We start from the raw sequence: 25,146 nt of genomic DNA on the forward strand, positions 1-25,146 counted from the left end.
CATTTTGTTCATTGGAGCCAATATCATCCCTCACAACTGCCCTGATATCATCCCTTATTAACAGAGCTACCCCACCTCCCTTCCCTTCCTGCCTATCTTTCCGAATCGTCAGATACCCCTGTATGTTAATTACCAGTCCTGGCCACCTTGCAACCATGTCTCTGTAATGGCCACCAAATCATACCCATTTGTAATGATTTGTGCCGTCAACTCATTTACTTTATTTCTAGTGCTGCGTGCATTTAGGTAGAGTGTTTTCATCCTAGTTTTTAAACCATGATTTTTAGTTTTTACCCCTCCTGCAGCCCTTTTATATTCAGTGGCCCTTTTTGTTTCTTGCCTTTGGTTTCTCTGCCTTCCACTTTTACTCATCTCTTTTCTGTCTTTTTTTTGTCTCCTTTTTGTTTCCCTCTGTCTCCCTGTATTGGTTCCCATCCCCCTGCCATATTAGTTTAACTCCTCACCAACAGCATTAGCAAACACTCCCCCTACGACATTGATTCCGTTCCTGCCCAAGTGCAGACCGTCCGGTTTGTACTGGTCCCACCTCCCCCAGAACCTGTTCCAATGCCCCAGGAATTTGAATCCCTCCCTGCTGCACCACTGCTCAAGCCACGTATTCATCTGTGCTATCCTGCGATTCCTACTCTGACGAGCACGTGGCACTGGTAGCAATCCCGAGATTACTACTTTTGAGGTCCTACTTTTTAATTTAACTCCTAGCTCCTTAAATTTGTCTCGTAGGACCTTATCCCTTTTTTGCTAGTGCTGTTGGGGAGGAGTTAAACTAATATGGCAGGGGGATGGGAACCAATGCAGGGAGACAGAGGGAAACAAAAAGGAGGCAAAAGCAAAGGACAGAAAGGAGATGAGGAAAAGTGGAGGGCAGAGAAACCCAAGGCGAAGAACAAAAAGGGCCATTGTACAGCAAAATTCTAAAAGGACAAAGGGTGTTAAAAAAACAAGCCTGAAGGCTTTGTGTCTTAATGCAAGGAGTATCCGTAATAAGGTGGATGAATTAACTGTGCAAATAGATGTTAACAAATATGATGTGATTGGGATTACGGAGACGCGGCTCCAGGATGATCAGCGCTGGGAACTCAACATCCAGGGGTATTCAACATTCTGGAAAGATAGAATAAAAGGAAAAGGAGGTGGGGTAGCATTACTGGTTAAGGAGGAAATTAAGGCAATAGTTCGGAAGGACATTAGCTTGGATGATGTGGAATCTATATGGGTAGAGCTGCAGAACACCAAAGGGCAAAAAACGTTAGTGGAAGTTGTGTACAGACCTCCAAACAGTAGTAGTGATGTTGGGGAGGGCATCAAACATGAAATTAGGGGTGCGTGCAATAAAGGTGCAGCAGTTATAATGGGTGACTTTAATATGCACATAGATTGGGCTAACCAAACTGGAAGCAATACGGTGGAGGAGGATTTCCTGGAGTGCATAAGGGATGGTTTTTTAGACCAATATGTCGAGGAACCAACTAGGGGGCAGGCCATCTTTGACTGGGTGTTATGTAATGAGAGAGGATTAATTAGCAATCTCGTTGTGCGAGGCCCCTTGGGGAAGAGTGACCATAATATGGTGGAATTCTGCATTAGGATGGAGAATGAAACAGTTAATTCAGAGACCATGGTCCAGAACTTAAAGAAGGGTAACTTTGAAGGTATGAGGCGTGAATTGGCTAGGATAGATTGGCGAATGATACTGAAGGGGTTGACTGTGGATGGGCAATGGCAGACATTTAGAGACCGCATGGATGAACTACAACAATTGTACATTCCTGTCTGGCGTAAAAATAAGAAAGGGATGATGGCTCAACCATGGCTATCAAGGGAAATCAGGGATAGCATTAAAGCCAAGGAAGTGGCATACAAATTGGCCAGAAATAGCAGCGAACCCGGGGACTGGGAGAAATTTAGAACTCAGCAGAGGAGGACAAAGGGTTTGATTAGGGCAGGGAAAATGGAGTACGAGAAGAAGCTTGCAGGGAACATTAAGACGGATTGCAAAAGTTTCTATAGATATGTAAAGAGAAAAAGGTTAGTAAAGACAAACGTAGGTTCCCTGCAGTCAGAATCAGGGGTAGTCATAATGGGGAACAAAGAAATGGCGGACCAATTGAACGAGCACTTTGGTTCGGCATTCACTGAGGAGGACACAAACAACCTTCCGGATATAAAAGGGGTCGGAGGTCTAGTAAGGAGGAGGAACTGAGGGAAATCCTTATTAGTCGGGAAATTGTGTTGGGGAAATTGATGGGATTGAAGGCCGATAAATCCCCAGGGCCTGATGGACTGCATCCCAGAGTACTTAAGCAGGCGGCCTTGGAAACAGCGGATGCATTGACAGTCATTTTCCAACATTCCATTGACTCTGGATCAGTTCCTATCGAGTGGACGGTAGCCAATGTAACCCCACTTTTTTAAAAAGGAAGGAGAGAGATAACAGGGAATTATAGACCAGTCAGCCTGACATCGGTAGTGGGTAAAATGATGGAATCAATTATTAAGGATGTCATAGCAGTGCATTTGGAAAGAGGTGACATGATAGGTTCTAGTCAGCATGGATTTGTGAAAGGGAAATCATGCTTGACAAATCTTCTGGAATTTTTTGAGGATGTTTCCAGTAGAGTGGACAAGGGAGAACCAGTTGATGTGGTATATTTGGACTTTCAGAAGGCTTTCGACAAGGTCCCACACAAGAGATTAATGTGCAAAGTTAAAGCACATGGGATTGGGGGTAGTGTGCTGACATGGATTGAGAACTGGTTGTCAGACAGGAAGCAAAGAGTAGGAGTAAATGGGTACTTTTCAGAATGGCAGGCAGTGACTAGTGGGGTACCGCAAGGTTCTGTGCTGGGGCCCCAGCTGTTTACACTGTACATTAATGATTTAGACGAAGGGATTAAATGTAGTATCTCCAAATTTGCGGATGACACTAAGTTGGGTGGCAGTGTGAGCTGCGAGGAGGATGCTATGAGGCTGCAGAGTGACTTGGATAGGTTAGGTGAGTGGGCAAATGCATGGCAGATGAAGTATAATGTGGATAAATGTGAGGTTATCCACTTTGGTGGTAAAAACAGAGAGACAGACTATTATCTGAATGGTGACAGATTAGGAAAAGGGGAGGTGCAAAGAGACCTGGGTGTCATGGTACATCAGTCATTGAAGGTTGGCATGCAGGTACAGCAGGCGGTTAAGAAAGCAAATGGCATGTTGGCCTTCATAGCGAGGGGATTTGAGTACAGGGGCAGGGAGGTGTTCCTACAGTTGTACAGGGCCTTGGTGAGGCCACACCTGGAGTATTGTGTACAGTTTTGGTCTCCTAACCTGAGGAAGGACATTCTTGCTATTGAGGGAGTGCAGCGAAGGTTCACCAGATTGATTCCCGGGATGGCGGGACTGACCTGTCAAGAAAGACTGGATCAACTGGGCTTGTATTCACTGGAGTTCAGAAGAATGAGAGGGGACCTCATAGAAACGTTTAAAATTCTGATGGGGTTAGACAGGTTAGATGCAGGAAGAATGTTCCCAATGTTGGGGAAGTCCAGAACCAGGGGACACAGTCAAAGGATAAGGGGTAAGCCATTTAGGACCGAGATGAGGAGGAATTTCTTCACCCAGAGAGTGGTGAACCTGTGGAATTCTCTACCACAGAAAGTTGTTGAGGCCAATTCACTAAATATATTCAAAAAGGAGTTAGATGAAGTCCTTACTACTAGGGGAATCAAGGGGTATGGTGAGAAAGCAGGAATGGGGTACTGAAGTTGCATGTTCAGCCATGAACTCATTGAATGGCGGTGCAGGCTAGAAGGGCCGAATGGCCGACTCCTGCACCTATTTTCTATGTTTCTATGTTTCTCTGTTTTTACCTATGTCGTTGGTACCAATGTGCACCACGACAACTGGCTGTTCTCCCTCCCTTTTCAGAATGTCCTGCACTCGCTCGGAGACATCCTTGACCCTTGCACCAGGGAGGCAACATACCATCCTGGAGTCTCGATTGCGGCCGCAGAAACGCCTATCTATTCCCCTTATGATTGAATCCTCTATCACTATCGCTCTCCCACTCTTTTTTTATGCCCTCCTGTATAACAGAGCCAGCCACGGTGCCATGAACTTGGCTGCTGTTGCTCTCCCCTAATGAGTCATCTCCCTCAACAGCACTCAAAACAGTGTATCTGTTTTGCAGGGGGATGACCAGATGGGACCCCTGCACTACCTTCTTTGTACTACTCTTCCTGCTGGTCTTCCATTCCCTAGCTGGCTGTGGATCCTTCTCATGCGGTAAGACCATCCTTCTCTCGGCGACGAGACTCGAGGAGCTCAGCGCCCTCCCGGATGCACTTCCTCCACTTCGGGTGGTCTTTGACCAGGGACTCCCAGGTGTCAGTGGGGATGTCACACTTTATCAGGGAGGCTTTGAGGGTGTCCTTGTAACATTTCCGCTGCTGGCTCGTTTGCCATGGACGAGTTCCGAGTAGAGCGCTTGCTTTGGGAAAGGTGTTTCCCGTACACCATTTAACCAACACCATCAAAACAGGTTACCTGGACATAGAAAATAGGTGCAGGAGTATGCCATTCGGCCCTTCTAGCCTGCACCGCCTGGACTGTGTCAGTCCAGCTGGACTATTAAAGGCCACAGTGCACAGGCTCAACCGGTGGCTCTGATAGGCTCATCAGTTAGAAAGTGTGGGTGGTCTGACTTCCAAATCTCACAAGGCCACAAAATGTTTGGCCCTCAGTTATCTTGCAGGCCTGATCAGGCAACCAAGCTCTTACATTGTGTGGAATCGTGAAAACAATCTGTCAACATGAATTGACATAGTCCCTTAAATCAATTTCATTCTCCCCGTCTGACCACAGATCTCCTTCAGCTCCAAAATTCTGAAAGTGTTTGATAGGTTTGAGAATGTGGAACTCACTCCCACAGGGAGTGATTGAGGCGAAGGGCATAGATTTAAGGGGAATCTAGATATGCACATAAGGGAGAAAGGAATCGAAAGATGTGCTGATAGGATGAGATGAAGTAAATACAGTGGGACGAGGCTCGTGTGGAGCATAAACACCGGCATAGACCCATTGGGCCAAATGGCCTGTTTCTGTATCATAAATTCTATGTCAAGAAATCCATTAATGGCATTCTATCTTTTCAAGTGTCAGACTGGATTGAACATTATTCTATAGAAGGTCTGGACTAGATCAACTAGATCAACTGTACTGTCACCAGACTCGCTGACGTGATTCCTTCTCTGCCAGCTCAAGTGCCTCACTGCTCCTTTACCTTTACCTTTACCTTGAATTTATGCTACGACTTAAGCTACCATCCTTTAAATCAGTTAACATGTTTATTTCCATTATAGTCAATTCTATGGGATCTTTTACCTCCACCCAAGAGGGCAAAAGTGGCATTGGGTTAATATCACATCCGAATGACGGCACCTCCGACAGTGCAGCACTCCCTCAGTACTCCACGGGAGTGTCAGCCTAGATTTTGTGTTGAAGTCCCTGGAGTAGCACGAACCCATGGCCGTCTGACTCAGAGACTCAGTGCTACCACTGAGCCATGGCTGGCACCCGATTGTAATGTATAATTCCTTTTCAGTTTGAAAAGCCTACTGTGTGTACTGTGACTGGCAGGAATGAACCCAGTATAAAAAATCCATCATGGATAAAATTGCAGCATTTTTGTCACAAGTGGCTGGATTTTCGGTTGTCTGTGGCTTCACTTAGCAGCCAGAGGGGGCGTTAATGCGAGCGTTAAAGCTTACCAACCGGGCGCGCAGCTTTTTCCCCGACGGAAAGATCATTAGCGGCTCACTGCGGGCGCAAACCACTAGCGCCTGGCTGCTGATGATCGCTCCAATCATGACGTATTCCTGGTGCAACGCCCACTCTTGTGCCCCGGTCGCTAAATTCGGTGCGCGCGCCTCATTGAGCGTCCGCCAATAACAGCGTCTGGAAAAACAATCAGTGCAGGCTTGCAGAGTCGGTAACTGGCGGCTACTTAAAGGGATGAGGAAGCGCTTCCCTCGGGGGTCACAGTCAATGCAACGTTTACACACAGCACGGTGCGTGAGCCTCCCAGTTTGCAGCAGCAGACAGACATAACAGCTCAGCATGAGAAAAAGTAATTTCTAAAACTTTTAACGGGGGCATTACTAGTTCCCCAGTGTCGTATTCTACATGCTCTAGCAAGACGGCGTCAAGAGAGAAGGGCTGTTGGTCATGTCGGCGGCTGAAGGAGGAGAGCCCCTAGATGTCGGGGCAGGAGGCCTTACCCCCCACGACGTCACCGTCGGCAACGCTCGTACCTGGACCTGTCCGAGGAGCAGTGTGTCAGAGGGCTATGCTTCCGACAGGATCATTACAGAGATATGCCATCTCCTGCAGGAAGATCTGCAACCTCACATCGGCACCAGGACTGCACTGCCTGTTGCAGTGAAGGTCACGGTGACACTCACCTTCTATGCCTCCGGCTCCTTCCTGGCTGTGTCAGGGGACAGATGCAGCGTCTCACAATTTGCAGCACATCGCTGCATCCGTGAAATCACACAGGCTCACTGCACCCATCGAATGGACTTCATTACCTTCCCGATGACCATGGAGAAACAGCATGAGCCGCAGGTGGGTTTGCCAGGATAGCAAGCTTCCCAAGCGTGCAAGGAGCAATTGACTGCATGCACGTGACCTTGCGAGCACCATTCCAGAATTCAGAGGTATTCAGAAATAGAAGGGGATACCACTCCCTAAATGTGCAGCTGGTGTGCGACCACACGCAGCGCATCCTCGCAGTCAATGCTCGCTATCCTGGAAGCGCACATGATGCCTTTATCCTGCGGGAGAACACGGTACCACAACTGTGTCAGCCACCATGGCAAGGCCGAGGCTGGCTGCTCAGGGACAAGGGATACCACCTGGCTAATGACCCCCCTCCACCACAGAGCTGGAGGAACGCTACAATGAGAGCCATGCCACCACCCGCAACATCATAGAGCAGACAAGAGGGCTGCTGAAGCAGCGATTCCGATGCCTGGACCGTTCTGGAGGCAGCCTTCAATATTCCTCAACCGGTCTCACAATTCATTGTGGTGTGTTGCATGCTGCACAACTTGGCCATCATGAGGGCACAGGCTTTGCCAGTGGGGATTGCAGGAGGAGGAAGAGGAACAGGACCGTTCCAACACCCCGAGTGTCCAGCAAGACGACGAGGACAGGAGCAGCCACGGAGGAGGCAGCGTGCCAATGTTGGTGGCGGCGGCTCGTAAAAGAACGCTTCGCTTAAATGGAGTGAGCTGAGCAATGCAGCTAATAATGATCGCATATTGTGCCACGTTTGCCATATTTCTATTACAAGTCCACATTCATACACCAGTGGCTGAAGGAGATGGTCAAAGTAACACTTGTAAATGGTTTCCCTGAGGTGTTTTGACGTACCCCCACGTTACAATAGTTCTAGACCTGGGAGTGATTACTGTACTGAACAGATGAATGAGTCACGGACAAATACCTCCGTCTCAACCGGCAATGCTTTATTAAAGCTACCTCAACACAGCAAAACTACAAATAAACACCGTGACGATGTAGTACAATCCAATACCCTGGCATGTCTAAACCGCCCCTATCGCGAAGTACCCAACGTCTAAACCCTCTGTTCGGATTCACAGTGTACCCCCGAATCTGTACCGACTGGCGTGGCGTACCCCTATGGTCCTTGCAGCAAAACCTCCCCACTAAAACCCTTCTAAGGCTTAGTTGGGAGAACACACGACACCTTCTCACAGTGGCTGTGGTCTTAAAAATGCATGGGCAGGGATAATGCTTACCGATTCGTTGGCTTACTCACTGCTCTCCTGGTGAAAATTTGTCTCTTTGGTTCTGTATTGTCTATGGTTTCTTCTCTCCATTCCAGACGAAGTGCTCGGTCCTTGTAGAGGTGAAGCAAGCGAGAGCAAAGAGAGAACTATGGCCATGCCGCCAACTTTTATATCCAAAGTCTGTTTGCCTTTTCTGGCTAAATAAAGTTTTTCCTTGTTTCGAGGCTTCGGTCTGAATGGCCCATGTGTATTCCAGTGATGGCTGGTGATGGGGTTTCGCTTCCAACCGGTCTGGGGCTTAATGGCTTTCTATTGTTCTGGTTTCTCGCCTCTCTGGGTTATCTCATCCAGGTAACGGTTTGATCACTGACCAGTTCACATTGCTTAACAATGGACCCTCCATCTTTGCCCATTACCTGTGATGAGTTGCCTTCTCCTGGCCATTGTAACTTCCCAGACCACCCCCACCCATTAGATGTGGATTTCGAGTACAACATGGAAAAGTACCTGGGCCCCTCCCACAACAGGCTGCCAGCTTTTTCTGCAGTGAGAAATATTAAAACGTAATGTCTAGATATCCAACAATCTTTGGGGAGCCGATGCTTACACACTTTATTTAACACAAGGCTGTAACATCCCCCAAAACCTCACACCCTCAAATAAATCAACTTGGATAATCTGCCCCTTCAAAGAAAAAAAATAAACATCAGACCTTCGACATTTTCATTAAAACACTACACCCTCAAATAATACAAAATGGAGCACCTGCCCCTTCAAAGTATACAACAGATGAAGAGAATTGACACTATTATGTACATGGGGCCCATGGGGACACCTTTCATCAGTGGGTTTTCCGTTGGCATTTCCCACTCCTCTGCTTCACTCCCTTCCCTCGCCTACTACTCCTTCTCAATGGTTCCTTAGTGCCTGCATCAAGGCCGCTTGAGGGCTGCTATGTGTGTGAGGAACACAGGACAAATGGCCGAGGAGGACGCCCTGGATCAGCTGTGGGCCTGGAAAGCCTGGCTGCTGACTGCACCGCCTCAGGATGGGTGGCAGCAGTGTGGGATGGCTGGGGTGCAGGCAGTGTCAGGTGCAAAGGTGGACTGACAGTGGTGGGAGCCCGAATACTGCCTTTGTGAGGAAGGACAGCACCTTCCATTTCCAGCGACACACTGGCAGTCCTCTGGAGTGATGCCAGAGCATCAGGAGCGATATGTGCCCCCCCCCCACAGAATGTTGACCTGCTGAAGCACCGTCTGTTTCCCGTCCGTTTGTGGGGAAGACAGAGAGGTAAGCGGCAGACACTGCTTGCATGGCAGCAATCTGAGAATGCATAAACACAAGCAGCGCTTGAACCGCTGTAGTCTGAGATTGCATGCTAGCAACCAGTGTGGTTTCAGCCTGTGATCTCATGGCTGCTGCCATGTCAACCATGGCATAGGCTATCTCCTCTGGGACCTCGCTTGTTGAGGCTGTTTCTTGATTTAGACGAGCAATAATAGTCTCGGTGGGCTGCTGAGAGGCATGGGCCTTGCTGAAGGAAGCCTCTGCCATGCTCACAGCAAGTGCATCCATGCTCTGCGGCACACTCCCCAATGCACCCATAATCTCACAGTGCATCTGCGATGACTCCCTGGACAGAGCCAATTCAGGTCTTCATCTGCCTGACTTCAGGGCCGACTTGCCCTCTGGAGATCTGGTCCCCTCACGCAGCACGTTGCTGCAGGCCACTGGGTCCAGGAGCGTCAGCGTCCGTGAAGCCCCGGAAGTTGGTGGTGTCCTCTACCGAGCTGGTGTCCCCACTCGCGGGCACTGAGGTCAGGACCCGGTTGGTCACCATAGATGTCTCGACATCCTCTCATCCTACCCCTCGTGTGAGGGCGTTGGCTCACGGGTAGATTGCAGCTCATTTGGTTCATCATCTGTAAGCACAAAGCAATACAAGTGTGGGTTGCAATTGGGGAGGGAGCAGGAAGGCAAGAAGGATGAGGCATCGTTATTTTGCAGATACATGATGTAAGGCATGTGGGATGAAGAGTGAGGCTTGTTACAGAAAACAGACATCTCATTGACAAACCGTCGGTGTCCTGCGGGGGCTCTGCCTCTCCAGCCACCACCGCCTCGACTGGTGGGCCCATGAGGGCAGACACCTACTCCTCTATGGCGGTGAGGTCCTGGAGGTCTGGCTCCTCCCACCCGTCCACTCCTGCTCTCGCCTCTTGTGGGCGAGCTTGACCTGCAGTGAGCAAAACAAGATGTTGTCAGTGGATCTGTACATACTGGTGTACAACATGTGTCTGTAGTAAGTGACTTGCTACTGATGTCACGAGTCGTGAATGTCTGCATCTCAGCCTGCGTGTCAGCTCACAGTGGATGTGTAAAAGGTGGAGTCTGGGCACAAGGAGCTTACGAGTAAGTCTGAGGCTGAAGGCCTATGGCCACATATGGAGAGTTAAAAGGTGTTGTTGGTGTCCTCAGGCTGAGCCGGGAGCGAGAAGGTGAGAGATACTTTAATGGGGAGGCTACAGAGAGCTTTGAGGGTGTATACAGCAATGATGAGCATGGTGTGGGCAGTGTGAAGCATGAATGCATTGCAAGGATAATGGAACGGGTACTCACCCTGACCATCCTCGTCAGGTCATTGAATTTCTTGCGACAATGAGTCGTGGTCTTCAGCACATGCCAGAGGCAGAAACGTGTTGTGCGACCTCCCTCCACAGCCACCTAAACGCTCTGGGGGATGGCCTTCGTCCCCCTCCAGGCAGCAGGGCATTTTGGCGCCATTCCACGGCCTCCAGCAGCGCCTCAAGGGCCGTGGCCAAGAAGCGGTGCGCTCGTTGTCCGCCTGCCTGCGCATCCATCCTCCCGCTCTCAGGTCAGTGAGAATCTTGAACTGTGCATGCGCATACTTGATTTGCTGCGCCTTTAAGAGTCAGCTTTTCCCGGGATCTGATTTGGAGTTCTGCGCATGCGCAATGGGTCCGCAAAATGTACCGACCAAACTTTCGTTATCGTCCTCTCAGCTATGGTGCGCATCGATTGACTTAGTGCCCCTGTCCGCTTTTCGACCGATTCTGACGAATTTCTGGACGGGAGGTGCAAACTTTTTCAAGGCGCTAAAAGTACTGCTCCGCCTACAACAGAGCCACGACTGAATTTCTCCCCCAAGGTCTTTTTTCCTTTGATTGTACCCTTTATAATCTATTTGTCATCATCATCATCATAGGCAGTCCCTCGAAACGAGGATAACTTGCTTCCAAGCCAAAAAAGGATGAGTTCACAGGTGTTTCGATGAAGGACCTAATATTCGAGGTCCCGAACTACATGTTGAAGAGTGGAAGATGCCTGTGTGTGGATTTTTTTAACGTGTGGTGGCCGTTGCACACCAGCCACCACACGGGCTTGACAGAGCTAGGCCTTGGTCCAGTGGCAAGGATTACCCAAGATGACTGAAGACCTGCTCTGCTGCACGGACCCTAGTGCTCACACATATCGCAGTGTGGGCTGGCCCGTGCTGTCCCTGGGCCCACTACTCTTCTGGGTCCCGAACTTGCGCCTCGCCTGGGACCCGATCAGGTCCCTCTACAATCTCTCGTCGCTCCTTCGCCCCGACCTCGCGCTCCTGCTGTACCTGCCCACGCTCCAATCACCGACCTGGACCTTGATGACGTCACTCTTTGCTGCCGTCACCCTCCTGCACCAGCTCGTGCTGTACCTTGCCGTGGTACGCTGTCACGCTGCCCATGGCCCCCGCTCGACGCTCCTTTTATGGCCCCGACCTGCTGCTGATGGTCTCTCGTAGGTCGGCGTAGCACCAATATGCTAAATAAGCCTTGTGACAACAGTGCATTAAACGGGTTGGAGGGGCTATTATTTTAAAGCTATATATTTTAAGTACACTAGTAGGTTTCTCTGGTTTTATAGAATGTTTTCAATCAGCACAGATCTTTAAAAAAAAAATAATAATAATAATTCTTGTAATATGGGTATTGTTAGCATGGCCAGAATTTGTTGCCCTTGAGAAGGTGGTGATGAAATGCCTCCTTGAAATACCACAGTCTGTGTGGTGAAGATGCTTCCACAGTGCTGTTAGGGAGGGAGTTCCAGGATTTTGACCCAGTGATGAAGAAGGAACAGCAGTACATGTCCAACACAGGATTAATGTATGACTTGGTGGAGGGGGGAACTTGGAGGTGGTGGTGTTTCCAGGCACCTGCTGCCCTTGTCCTAGGCGGTGGAGGTCGTGAAGCAGCCTAGGCGAGTTGCTGCAGTGCATCATGTCGATGGTACACAGTGCAGCCACAGTACACCGGTGATGGAGGGAGTGGCTGTTTAAGTGGTGGATGGGCTGCCAATCAAGCCGACCGCTTTGCCCTGGATGCTGTCGAGCTTCTTGAGTGTTGTTGGAGCTGCACCCATTCATGGAAATGGAAAGTATTCCATCACAGTCCTGTCTTGAAGTTGGTGGCGAGGCTTTGGGGAGTCAGGAGGTGAGACACTCACTGCAGAATACCCAGCCTCTGATTTTTAAAAAAATAACTGAAAGCCCAATACTGTAATGCTATAGAGAATCATATCACTGCTGTCATTGATGACTGGTCCGATCCAACATTCTCACTTGATTCTCATCCCTTTTTCTTCCAGAACTTGAAATCCGCCAACAAAAAGGGTCCATCGCTCCTGGCGTGGTCCTACTTACCGTCGAGGATCCAGAGGCGCATGTTGGTAGTGGTGGTGCCACCCTCAATGCATTGTTGGTAGCTGCGGAACATCTCAGTGCCAGGGCAGGATATATGGTATGTTGGATTAATATCTGCAAGTGTGCAACTTAAGGTGTATGCTTTTGCGGTGATGGAATCAAAGTCAAGTTTAGAATTACAGAATCACAGAACATTACAGCACCATTTGTACCGGCTCTTTGAAAGAGTTATCCAATTAGTCCCACTCCTTCTGCTCTTTCCCCAGAGCCCTGACAATTTCCCCTTGAACAGTATACATCCAATTTCCTTTTGAAAGTTATTTTTGAGCTTGCTTCCACCTCCCTTTCAGGCAGAACGTTCCAGATCACAACAACTCGCTGCGTAAAAAATAAATTCTCCTCAATTCCTCTTTGGTTCTTTTGCCAATGATCTTAAATCTGTGTCCTCTGGTTACCGAACCTCCTGCCCCTGGAAACTGTTTCTCCTTATTTACTCTATTAAAACCCCTCATAATTTTGAACACCTCTATTAAACTGTCAGCTTCCCCGATGGCTCAGCGTGTAAATACATTGCATAGTGTCATGTTAAGGTGTATAAACCAGATCCGAGGCTCAATCTCTAATCTGATCGTAGCCAGGATGCCAGTTGAGATGCTGCAATTGGCCACAGCACTTTTGGATTAGGGAAAGGATAATCAAGAAAGAAAGAAAGACTTGCATTGATGTAGAACCTTTCACGACCTCAGGACATCCCAATGCACTTTACAGCCAATGAAGTACTTTTGAAGTGTTGTCACTGTTGTAATGCAGGAAACAAACCAGCGCACAGCAAGGTTCCACAAACAAACAAAGGAATAATGACCAGATCATCTGTTTTAGTGATGTGTGTTGAGTGATAAATATTGGAGTGATTATTTGCATCGCTGTTTTGATTCTCTCTGCGCATGCGTGGCCATTTTGTACAGCGCATGCGTACTTGATCTGATCGCGCATGCGCAGTACCCAACGGTGCTGCGGCCTGCCATGCTTCCCTCGGCTCCGTGCAGAAAAGATTGGGCGGGGGGGTGGTGGTGGCGGCGAGGGGGGGAGGGGATCAGCGAGGATGAGAGAGGATTGGGGACGGAAGGAAGGAGAGGAGAGGAGAGGGGATCAGAGAGGAGAGGAGGTCAGGAGCTCAGGGGAGGGAAGGTCAGGAACTTTGGGGGGTGGGGATGGAGGAAGAACGTGATCCAGGTCTAAAGGGGAGGAAAAAAGTGAGAACATGATCCGGATGGGAAGATGGATCATTCTCCCCCCTCTGTTAGATATGGATCAAGTTCTTCCAACCCCAGCCCCTTTACACCCACATCACGTTCTCCCTCTCCTCTCCCTACACCTCGTTGACTTCTCGGAAAGCTCGGCACATGTGCGGCAAGTGACATCATTGGACTGGACAAAATCCGGAAGTCATGACACTGTCACTATTCATTTCATACCCAATAAACCTGTTAACAATCCATGACCCACACACAATGCCCATCTATGGCGGGTGGAAGGGAAGAAGGTCAGGAACTTGTTGCGGGGGGTATGGGGGTGGAGTAGGTTAGGAACCCAGTGGGGGGAGAATGTCAGGAACTGCCGGGGGGAAAGGTCAGGAACTCCGGCGGGGGGTGGGGGGGGGAGAAGATCAGGAACTTGGACAGGGAGAGAAGGTCAACAACTCAGGAGGGGTGGGCTTGGGGGGGTCAGGAACATGTTGGGTGGGGGGGGCGGGTGTCAGGAACATGTTGGTGGAGGTGGGAGGGAAGGTCCTAACCCGTGAGGGTGAGCCCTGTCTGTTCTCTGAAAGCAGTACTGTGAGCTCTGCCTGGAGCCCGGCAGTCAGAATGGATCAAATTACACTTTGCAAAGTAATTGATCACTCGGGCAGGCAGGATCTAATTACACATTCCAGACAAACTGTTGGGTGTGTCTTGTCCTCTAAGGGGAAAAATCAGAAATCTGGTCTTCTCATCCAAGGGAACAAATCAGAACTTTGGTGTTGCAAATACACACTGCCGATAAATATTGGCCAGGACACCGGAAAGAGAGGTGGGAGTACTTCCACTGAGCCATGGCTGATACTAATTATGTGTGTCCCCACTTCTAATTATAATCCAGTGATCCCAGTGGAAAAGTGCGTTTGGGTGAGAACACAATCAGTTATACCACATTATATATTTTTGCCAAATTGTTAATATTGTGATTTTTTTTTATACCACCAATTGACTCTTTATCTGTGCTCTCCTCGGGAGTATTCCTGGTTGTGTATTCTCTTCATGATATCCAGTACGTGCCTTCAAATATATATGTCTTGCTGCAGTTTGGAACTAGATCAACGAGCTTCTGAAGGTGGAAAAGGAAATCCGAGGATTTGCGTGGATAATCTGTTTAGTAATATTGCGTGCAACACGTGGTTTTGCACAGCCAAGTGCGGCGTCTCATTTATTTCTTGGAAAGCAATTGAAGAGAACCCATGCAGATCTCGCCATTTCATTTATATCCTCTCAAAATAGCTCTTCTGTCCTGCAGTATTTATGAACTGTTTTACAGGTGCCTGCAGCACTTTGAGAAGACGGTATTGCCTTCTGGTAGTAACAACCGACATTATTGAGACACGCACACACACACACACACAAACACAAAAGGTAATTAAATCAATGAGAATTGTTGATGATGTGCAGTATCTTGGTCCCTCTGAAAGTTTCAGCAATTTAATTATAACAGATTCCTGAAGGTGATGGTGTCCCAAATTAATATTTCAGCACTCAAGTTGCAAGCAAGGCCTTAAAATCTCTAATGATCATTTCCTGCATGAAGTGCATAAATTGTCATATTGAAAGGATAATTTAATGCTGGGAGGACTTATCCCTTTAATTGCGTTGTATGATCTCATTCTCTCCAATGAATTCCTGGGACTATGGGCCCAAGTTTCGGGCGGCGCCTAGAACGGCGCAGCCCCGATCTGGACGCCCGTTTTTCGCGCCACAAAGTGCACCTAAAAAAAACTTACAGATTCTCCGGCTCCCTGCTGGTCCTCTGGAGTCAGGCGTGGCGCAGCACGAGCAGTTGGGGGCGGAGCTAGGTCCCTGCGCTGAAAACAGTGCCGGGACCTCTGCACATGCGCGTTACAGTGGGCGCACATGTGCAGTAGCTCCAGGCGCCCAAAACTGTGTGGGAGGGGCCCGAAGCACGCAGCCCCTAACCCTGGCCGAATGGCCTCACTGGGGCTGCGTGCATAAGGCTGCCTCCCACGCCCACCTCCTGCTTTCTCCCGACCCGACTCGACTTCCGCTTCCCCCGTCCCCCCTTGCCCCCGGACCCGACCCGACCCCGACACCGACCTGACTCCCGCTTCCCCATCCCCACCCCCCACCCCGCCCCCGGACCGGAACCGACCCGCGCTCCCCCACCCGACCTGACCTTCCTCTCCCTCCCTCCATCCCCCCCGACCCGAACCGACCTCCCTCCAACCAACCCCCCCCCCCCGCGACCTGACCCGCGCTCCCCTCCCCCCCCCACCCCCACCCGACCTGACCTCCCTCTCCCTCCCTCCCTCCGACCCGAACCGAACCGACCTCCCTCTGCCCCCTCCCCCCCGACCCGACCCAACGCCACCTACCTGTAAATCTGGTGCTGGTGATAGGCCCTGCCCGAAGTCTTGGGCCCGGCCAGGCCCGGCCCGTTCAGTCTCCCCCCGCCCTTCTCCTTTTCCCTCCCCCCCCCCCCCCCCGCCCTTCTCCTTTCTCCTCCCCCCCTTCTCCTTTCCCCTCCCCCCCATTCTCCTTTCCCCTCCCCCCCATTCTCCTTTCCCCCCTTCTCCTTTCCTCCCCACTTTCTCCTTACCCCCCCCTTCTCCTTTCCTCCCCCCTTCTCCTTTCCTCCCCCCTTCTCCTTTCCTCCCCCCTTCTCCTTCCCCCCTTCTCCTTCCCCCCTTCTCCTTCCCCCCTTCTCCTTCCCCCCTTCTCCTTCCCCCCCTTCTCCTTCCCCCTTCTCCTTCCCCCCTTCTCTTCCCCCCCCTGCTCCTCTGCCCCCCTTTCCCCTTCTCCTCTCCCCCTCCTTTCCCCTTCTCCTCTCCCCCCCCCTTTCCCCTTCTCCTCCTCCCCCACTTCTCCTCCCCCCCTCCCCTTCCCCTTCTCCTCCCCCCTCCCCTTCTCCTTCCCCCCTTCCCCTTCTCCTCCCCCTCCCCTTATCCTCCCCCCCCCTTTCTCTCCCCCCTCCCCCTTCTCCCCCATCCCTCCCCCTCTCTCTCTACCCCCCTCCTCCCCCTCCCCTCGCTGTCAGAAACACAGACACTGACAGACAGAGAGTGAGAGACACACACAGACAGATAGATAGCGACACTGACAGAGACACACTGGTGGGGGGGGGGGCATCCCAGCACGTTGTTGGAGGGCTCCCGGTGCTGCAGTCGGTAAGTAGAAAATGTTTTATTTATTGATTTAAAAAAAAATTATTTCTTATTAATTTTTTTGGATTGATTTATTGATGTTTTTATCATTTATTAGTGATGATGGCTCTTTATTTGTAAAACTGAAGTGTTTAATGTTTGTAAACTTCCCTTTAAACCCCCCCCCCCTCCCCATTCTCTACGCCTGATTTGTAACCTACGCCTGATTTTCTAAAGTATAGACAAGGTTTTTTCAAGCGTACAAAAATCTTCACTTACTCCATTCTAAGTTAGTTTGGAGTAAGTTTTCACTGCCTAAACTTTGAAAACAGGCGTAAGTGGCCGGACACGCCCCCTTTTGAAAAATAAATTCTGTTCCAAAGTGAAACTGTTCTAACTGATTAGAACTGGAGCAAACTAAATGCCGAGAATTTGAATTTCTAAGATACTCCGTTCTACATCAGTTGCTCCAAAAAATCAGGAGCAACTGAGGCCGAAACTTGGGCCCATAATCTCAGCTTTTCCATCTATTTAATTTCCTTCCATTTTAAATGTTTCATGTTAGATTATAAAAACAGGTGTTGCAATTAGCCTCAGCACCCCTGGGAAGAGGAGACAAGAAAGTTTAGCCAGAGTCCCTGCTCATGACCTATACCCATTGGTCAGGACAGTTCGTGTCAGTGGCTAAATCAGTCAAATTACATTCTTATTAACAGGGAATATGGAATTTTCCAGGATTGATACAGCCCCATCCTTCTTTCTGTGGGGATGGACCTTGGATGGAATGTTCATGTGTGTGGATGTGAGGTGAGCAGAGAATTAGGCTTGGCTGTGATGCCCTCCATGGTCAGATAGTCTGCTGATACTCGTGGTCTAGATTTGCACGTATTGAGTGGCCACTTTGGTTCTGCAAGTACCTGTGGGGCTCTGCATCAGAAAGAGAAAAATCTGAGTGTGGGGAGGGAATGGGTGAAGAGGAATTATTTTTAAATGGTGTGATGATTTACTGTCCTTTCCTCCTCTTGGTTATTTGTTTACCAGACCTCATCATACCATGCTGTACCATACTGTACCGTATCATGCCACATTGTACCATACCATACTATACCACACCACACTATACCACACCACACCGTAACATGACATACTTCATCGTACTATACTGTACCAAACCACACCGGAAACATACTTCATACCATACCATACCCACCATATCATACCAGACCTCACCATACCACACCACACCATGCCAGTGTTCAGTTCCATTTAGAACTCCTCAGATAATGAAGCAGTCCATGCCCACATTCAGCAAGACCTGGACATCATTCAGGCTTGGACTGGTAAGTTGCAAGTAACATTCACGCCACACAAGTGCCAGGCAATGACCATCTCCAACAAGAGTAAGTTAAAAGTTAAAAGACAGTTGAACAGTAAAATGCCGCTCGATGTCACCGAATGATAATGTGTAAACCTCGGATTAAAGCGGACGGTGTGCTCGAAGCCCGCCCGCCCGCCCACGCGTTCTCACCCAACAAAAGTGGCCTTCGAAATCCACGCCGGCGCTGACCACAAAATGCACACACAATCTGTTTTTTAAGATTTTTAGTGGCAAAATTCCCTAGCTTGGGGGCGGTAACTGACTCGGGGCGGGACTTCCTGCTTCCGGCCCGGCCGCGAAATTGCGGTTACTGCCCCTCACAGGAAGTGGAGCGCAATGGGGGCAGTAGTCGGGACGCATTTGACAGCACTACGTGGCTGCTCCGGCACCCAAACGGAGTGCCGGACTGCTGATGCGGCCCGGACCACGCCAAAGAGACACAGAAGGGGCCGACCGGCGAGTCGGCTGGAAACAAAGCCGGTGCACGGCGCTCCCGACCTCCCCTTTAACTTCCGCCCCGCGAGCGGATGTCGGCGTGGTTCGCAACCTGCCACCGCTTGCACGACCTCATGGGGTGGAAAGGGGTCGCCGCCCATGGCAATGACGTCATCGGCGGTTGCGTGACGGCCTGGATCTCGTCGCCGAGAGCATGCAGAATACAGGCGCAGGCAGCGGAAGGAGCGTGCAGCAAACCAGTTCCACCCACCCTTTCCCTCAACCACTGTCTGTCCCACCTGTGACAGAGACTGTAATTCCCATATTGGACTGTTCAGTCACCTGAGAACTCACTTTTAGAGTGCAAGCAAGTCTTCCTCGATTTCGAGGGACTGATGATGATGATGATGATGGCGGCCTGGGGTGTGGTGCTGCTGTGTTGACGCCTTCTCTACCTCTCGTGCAATTTCACGGGAGCCGGTAGCGCCCCCATCCCCTAGTGAAAACAGTTTCACGCTCAGTTAGCACCCCCTGGAGACGCTAATGGGAGGCGCAAAACAGGGCAATTTCAGCCCCTTTGTGTTCAAAATTCGATTTCCCTCCCTTTTCAAGACGCGATATTAACTCAAATTGGTTGGTGCTTTATATATTTGTCTTCATTGAACTCTGACATATTTGCCTCGTCTCGCTGACAAAATAGAACGAACAAAAAAAAAAACATACGTCTCTGAAACCAAAAAATATTTACGAAAATATCTGTTCAACGGTCTCAATTTATCGTAGAAGGCCGAAAACTGACTGGCATTTTAAAAATGCAGGTTAAATTGGATTCTACACCCACGACTCTACCCTGACAATCTCTTTCGAACAACAGTAATCGCAATTTAAGAAAAAGATCCACCGCATCGAAGTTACAGAATAACTGATACTTGGCACAAGGAGCCAGAGCTCTTTTCTAACCCACAGTCTGCTCTGAGGCCACGCTTCTGAAAACTTATTCTGCAATAACAATTTCAAATTCCACGAGAAAACACAGCACGTTTGTTTACGTCTTTAATAACTCAAGTTTCCGGTAAGGAGATGTGGAAGGGTGGCACCAAGGACAACGTTCCTGGCGTGGAACTATCGAGCCTTTGCTTGTTGCCACGGTGATGAACCCAGTGATGTCACAATTTTCAGCCCACCACTCCATAATGCTTCCACCAACTAGATGATGTGTGGCAAAGGGGGGTCTAAGACAAAAAGGGAAATAAATCACTGACATAAGATGTCATTGTGCTGATACAAACCATAAGGCGCTCCAGTTGTAAACATTTCTTCAGTAAACAGACACATGTTTACAGCAACATACTTTAATAATGTAATCAAAAAATTATTGATTGAATCCCCACTCTGGGATTTGATCGCATAATTTGAGCTGAGACACCAGAGCAGCAGCGTGAGTGCTGTCTTGTCAGACATGTCTGCTTCAGATGCGACTGTCTGTTGCAGAGCTTCAGGTGAACCTTTGTTTCATCCACATCCTAAAAACTAAAAATAAGCTGATGGTGTGATGGAAAGGGATTATGGGCTCAATTTTGCCCAAAGCTGTTTTTTGGCACATTTTCAGAGTTATACTCGTTTTTCTAGACCAGAACTACTCCAAAACTAAATGTGCCAAGTTTCCCTGCTCTATTTTTCAAAATTGCCGCCGCACAGCCTGTCCTGTATCCTTGGGAGGTGGAGCCTCTATCTGCGCCGAAAAAAACGATGCCGCCCCTTCTGTGCATGCGCGAAAAAAAAGGGACACTTCTGAAGTGATTCCTGTGGGTGCGCATGCGCATTACACCTCCTGGTTTGCAATTGGCCATTTTTAAAGAACCAGTTGTGTGTGAGAACTTTAATTCTCATTGGAAAAATCGAGCTGCAATACAAGATGCAACGCAGTGCAAGGACCAAGAATTTCTTACAGGGATGAAGTGGAGGCACTAGTTACTGTGATTGAGGCCAGATGGCAGGAGCTGGACACCAGCAGAGGTCACATAAAAGTTCCACCCAAAGAAATGAAGAAACGCTGGAACCAACTTGCAGAAGATTACTGTGCAATGGTGAGCACCCCGAGGTCGGGAGGCCAGTGCAAATAGAAGTGGCAGGACCTTGGTCAAGTAGTTAGTGTAAGTAATATTTTCATTTTTCAATGGAATTGCAATTGCAAATGTGGCCATCTGTATATGTCCCACCCAGCAGAAAGACACCCTCTCTAAAAAGTTATATTTTCATCTTTGCAGAGGAAAGTGGCACACAACAAACGAGAACATTCGAACAGGAGGTGGCCCGGCAAATCTGCAGCCACTGACACCCTTGGAAGAGAGGGTCGCTGCTTTGATGGGTCCTGCCTGGAGAAAAGCAACCACCACTGCACAAGCTGGGCCCACACTCGAGGGAGAGGGTAAGTCCTGCAAATTCCACAGTCTGGCTTTGCTAAATGTTAAGTACTGCACGGGCTAGCCATGCTTCGGTTCATGAGGATGTCTCCGACAGCTCCACTTCGGTTGACGCAATGTGCTATCATCCATCATGGTCCTTCAAATCAGCCCGCTCCCTGCACTGTGTGAGCCTACTCATGCCACCCACCCTGCCCCCTCCTCTGCTGCTAACCATTTGTCTGTTCTGTTATATTTTGCAGAACTTGAGGCCAACCCTGACAATGCAGAAGAAGATTCAGACGAGGGCGAGCCTGAAGAGGAGAACATCTTCCAGACCAAGAGCATGGAGGTGAGGGGGAGGGGATGGATGAAGCCCCCACTGTTGTACTCACTTTGGAGGAGATGCAAGTGCTGTCCATTGATGTGCTAGCCCCTTCCCTGAGTAGTGGTTTGAGTGTTGGTGGAACATTCCATGGTTTCTCAGAGTCCGGGGCTGGGGATTCCAGTGGGGTGCAGCATCCCGGGGTCCCACTGTCCCAGGCTGCAGGTCCCAGTGGGATGCAGCAAGGCACACCCAGGGTCCCACAGTCCGAGGCTGTGGGTCCCATTGGGATGCTGCGAGCCAAACTTGGGGTGAGGAGGGGAAGGAGATCTCGATAGCGCTCTCCTCAGGTGCAGGATCTAACAGATGTGGTTCAGATGATGGCAATGAGTGTGGAGAGCATTGACCTTACGGGATCACTCCTGGCACCATCAACTCATGTTCCATTATTAACACAACTTTTGAAGTAAACAAGAATCATTTCCATTATTTGTTCCATTAACACAACACAACATTACGGAACAGATCCAAACAGTAAAGATGGTCCATGTGGAATAGTTGTTGCTGAGCCTTCAGGCACTAAAGTGTTCACGGCTGCTGGCACAAGGCTTGAGCAATCGTTAGGGGCACGACGGCCCGCCCTCCTCCGCCGTCATGCTCTGGGTTCAAGTAGTTGCATGGTTTCCTCATCCTCCTCCTCATCGTCTGCATCTTCCTCATCATTATCATCAGCCACTCTCACCTCAGGTGGGTCTTCTACTACCAGCCGCTGCTGCCTCATGATGGCTAAGTTATGCAGCATGCAGCACACAACAGTGAACTGACCGACAATCTCAGGGAAGTATTGCAAGTAGCCTCCGGAATGGTCCAAACATTGGAAACGCTGTTTCAAGATGCCAATGGTCCTCTCTATTGTGCTGCGTGCCGCAATGTGCGACATGTTGTATTCTTGGTCAGCTTCCGTCCAGGTTACGTATAGGAGCATCATGAGCTAGGTGGCGAGGCCGTAGCCTTTGTCTCCCAGCAGCCAGCTCTGCCCTTCTGGCTGTTGCTGAAACATAGCAGATATAGTGCTCTCGCGTAGGATGAACGCATCGTGGGTGCTCCCGGGGTATCTTGCATCAACTGACATGATGCGATGCATGTCGTCACACACAAGCTGCACAAGCCTTTTCTGTTCCTGTACATCTCTGAATCCTCCAAAGGTGCTCGCAAGGCGACGTGGGTACAATCAATGCAACCCTGCACCTTTTGTGAAGCCAGCAATCCTGGAGAAGCCCACAGCACCGTTACGCATTGCCTGGGCGGTCATGGGGAACTTTATGTAGTCGTTCCTCCAGGCAAATAATGCATCAGTCACCTGCCGAATGCAGACATGTGTTGCATGTTGATAAATGGCGTACACATCCGCAGTTGTAGCTTGGAACGATCCGGATGCATAGAATGAAAGTGCAGCTGTAATCTTCACTTCAACTGACAAAGCAGTCTCCTGACTCTTCTAGGTTGCAGGTCTGCTTTTACCAACTCGCAGATCTCGATTACAACTTTTGACACAGTCTGCATCACTCAGGTGCAGGTACGGACGCCTGTCTCGATGTACCTGACGTGGGTAAAGCCTTCACCCTATGAGCTCTGATATTCTCATGCGATGACGTTGAATCAATTGTCTCCTCAGCAGCACCATCATGTAAAAGGCTTGTGCAACGTATGGCGTTGCCAGTATTGCCCCCATGCTTAAATTTAACCTTTGCAAGAAGCTCAAAACGGCAGGCAGGCAGGACAAGGTTCTTTGTTCTCTCTCCCCACAGGTCTGTATGGCCCAAACCCAGGATTGAGCAGTGATCGGGAACCCTCCAACACCCCCAACTCCCCGGGCTACATTTGATGTGTAGTGCAGTCTTGTGATGCCTTCCGATCACCTTCCACAGCCCCCCACCCATCCAGGCTTCTTTTGCAGCCGAGCCCCGAGCCCCTCTGTCCGGGCGCGGGACCAATTCTGCTGGCGGACGCTCCAAAAACTTACAGAATTCAATTAAACTTCCATTTACTGCATTATAAGGTAAAAAAAAATGTAACTTTTATTATGCATGTTTAAGTCGTCTTGACTCCCTCCAAAACTTCGCTGAAAAACAATGGCGTCTTTCTGCGCTGGTTTTTCAATGTGTGCAGGTTTTTCAGGAGTGGTCACATACACCGACCTCGGAGACATATTTTGGGGGCAAGCTTCTATAATTGACAAAAACTGGCGCAGACATCAGGTTACGCCCCCATGACGCAAAAAAAAACGAACCTAAAAAAATCGTAACTAACTGAGTTAAGCAGGCCCACATTCCTTGGGGAAACTTACATTTTTTAACTCACGCCCAAAAAACGGCGCAAATCACTGGGGAAAATTGAGCCCATAGAACCCACTCACCCCAAACCCATATTGGAGCCCTGATTGTATACGGCTGGACTTATAAAGCAGTTTTGTAGGATACCAGTGTCAATACAGGCCACAGTGACACGAATTTGGACTCCTCAATTCTAGTAATATGGGATGCCAATGGACTGTCGAAGGTTTACGACAATTACACCAGAATTGAGAGATGAGACCTAGCAGGAAAGATTGAACAGACTGGGGCTCTTTACTCTAGAAAAGAGAAGACTGAAGGATGGCCTGATAGAGGTCTTCAAAATTATGAAAAAGGTTTGATAGGCTGGACATAGAGAAAATGTTTCCACTTGCGGCGAGATCAGGACTAGGGGCCATACATATAAGATAGTCACTAATAAATCCAATAGGGAATTCAGGAGAAACTTCTTTACCCAGAGAGTGGTGAGAATATGGAACTCGCTACCACAGGGAGTGGTTGAGGCAACTAACATAGATACATTTAAGAGAAAGCTAGATAAATACATGAGGGAGATAGGAATAGACGGATATGTTGATGGGGATGGATGAAGAGTGGGAAGAGGCTCGCGTGGAGCAGAAACATCAGCACAGACTAGTTGGACCGAAAGACCTGTTTCTATGCTGTAAATACTTTGTAACGCTTTGTAACACTTTTTAACCACCGCCCCTTGATATTTAACAGCATTACCATTGTCGAATCCCCCACCATCAACATCCTGGGGGTCACCATTGACCAGAAACTTAACTGGACCAGCCACATAAACACTGTGGCTATAACAGCTGGGTGTTCTGTGGCGAGTGTCTCACCCCCTGACTCCCCAAAGCCTTTCCACCATCTACAAGGAACAAGTCAGGAGTGTGATGGAATACTCTCCACTTGCCTGGATGAGTGCAGCTCCAACAACACTCAAGAAGCTCGACACTATCCAGGACAAATAACCCACTTGATTGGGACACTATCCATCACCTTAAACATTCACTCCCTCCACCACCGGCGCACCGTGGCTGCAGTGTGTACCATCTACAAGATCCACTGCAGCAACTCGCCAAGGCTTCTTCGGCAGCACCTCCCAAACCTGCGACCTCTACCACCTAGAAGGACAAGGGCAGCAGGCGTATGGGAACACCACCACCTCCAAGCTCCCCTCCAAGTCACACACCTTCCTGACTTGGAAAATATTGCCATTTCTTCATTGTCGCTGGGTCACAATCGTGGCACTACCTCCCTAATAGCACTATGGGAGTACCTTCACCACATGGACTGCACCTGTTCAA

The 25,146-nt window shown here is 49.4% G+C and overlaps 1 protein-coding gene across 7 annotated transcripts in view; it reads left to right on the forward strand.

Moving 5' to 3' along the window:
* Window positions 1-25,146, forward strand: part of LOC139278696 (L-fucose kinase) — a 427,721-nt gene that overhangs the window by 114,630 nt on the left and 287,945 nt on the right. For all 7 annotated transcript variants that reach the window (XM_070897748.1, XM_070897747.1, XM_070897753.1 and 4 more), the window contains one exon: window positions 12,474-12,625. In XM_070897748.1, the coding sequence (XP_070753849.1) occupies window positions 12,474-12,625 (152 nt within the window). The remainder of the gene's footprint in view (window positions 1-12,473; window positions 12,626-25,146) is intronic.

Source organism: Pristiophorus japonicus, chromosome 13 (genome assembly GCF_044704955.1).
Source record: "Pristiophorus japonicus isolate sPriJap1 chromosome 13, sPriJap1.hap1, whole genome shotgun sequence".
NCBI lineage: Eukaryota > Metazoa > Chordata > Chondrichthyes > Pristiophoridae > Pristiophorus > Pristiophorus japonicus.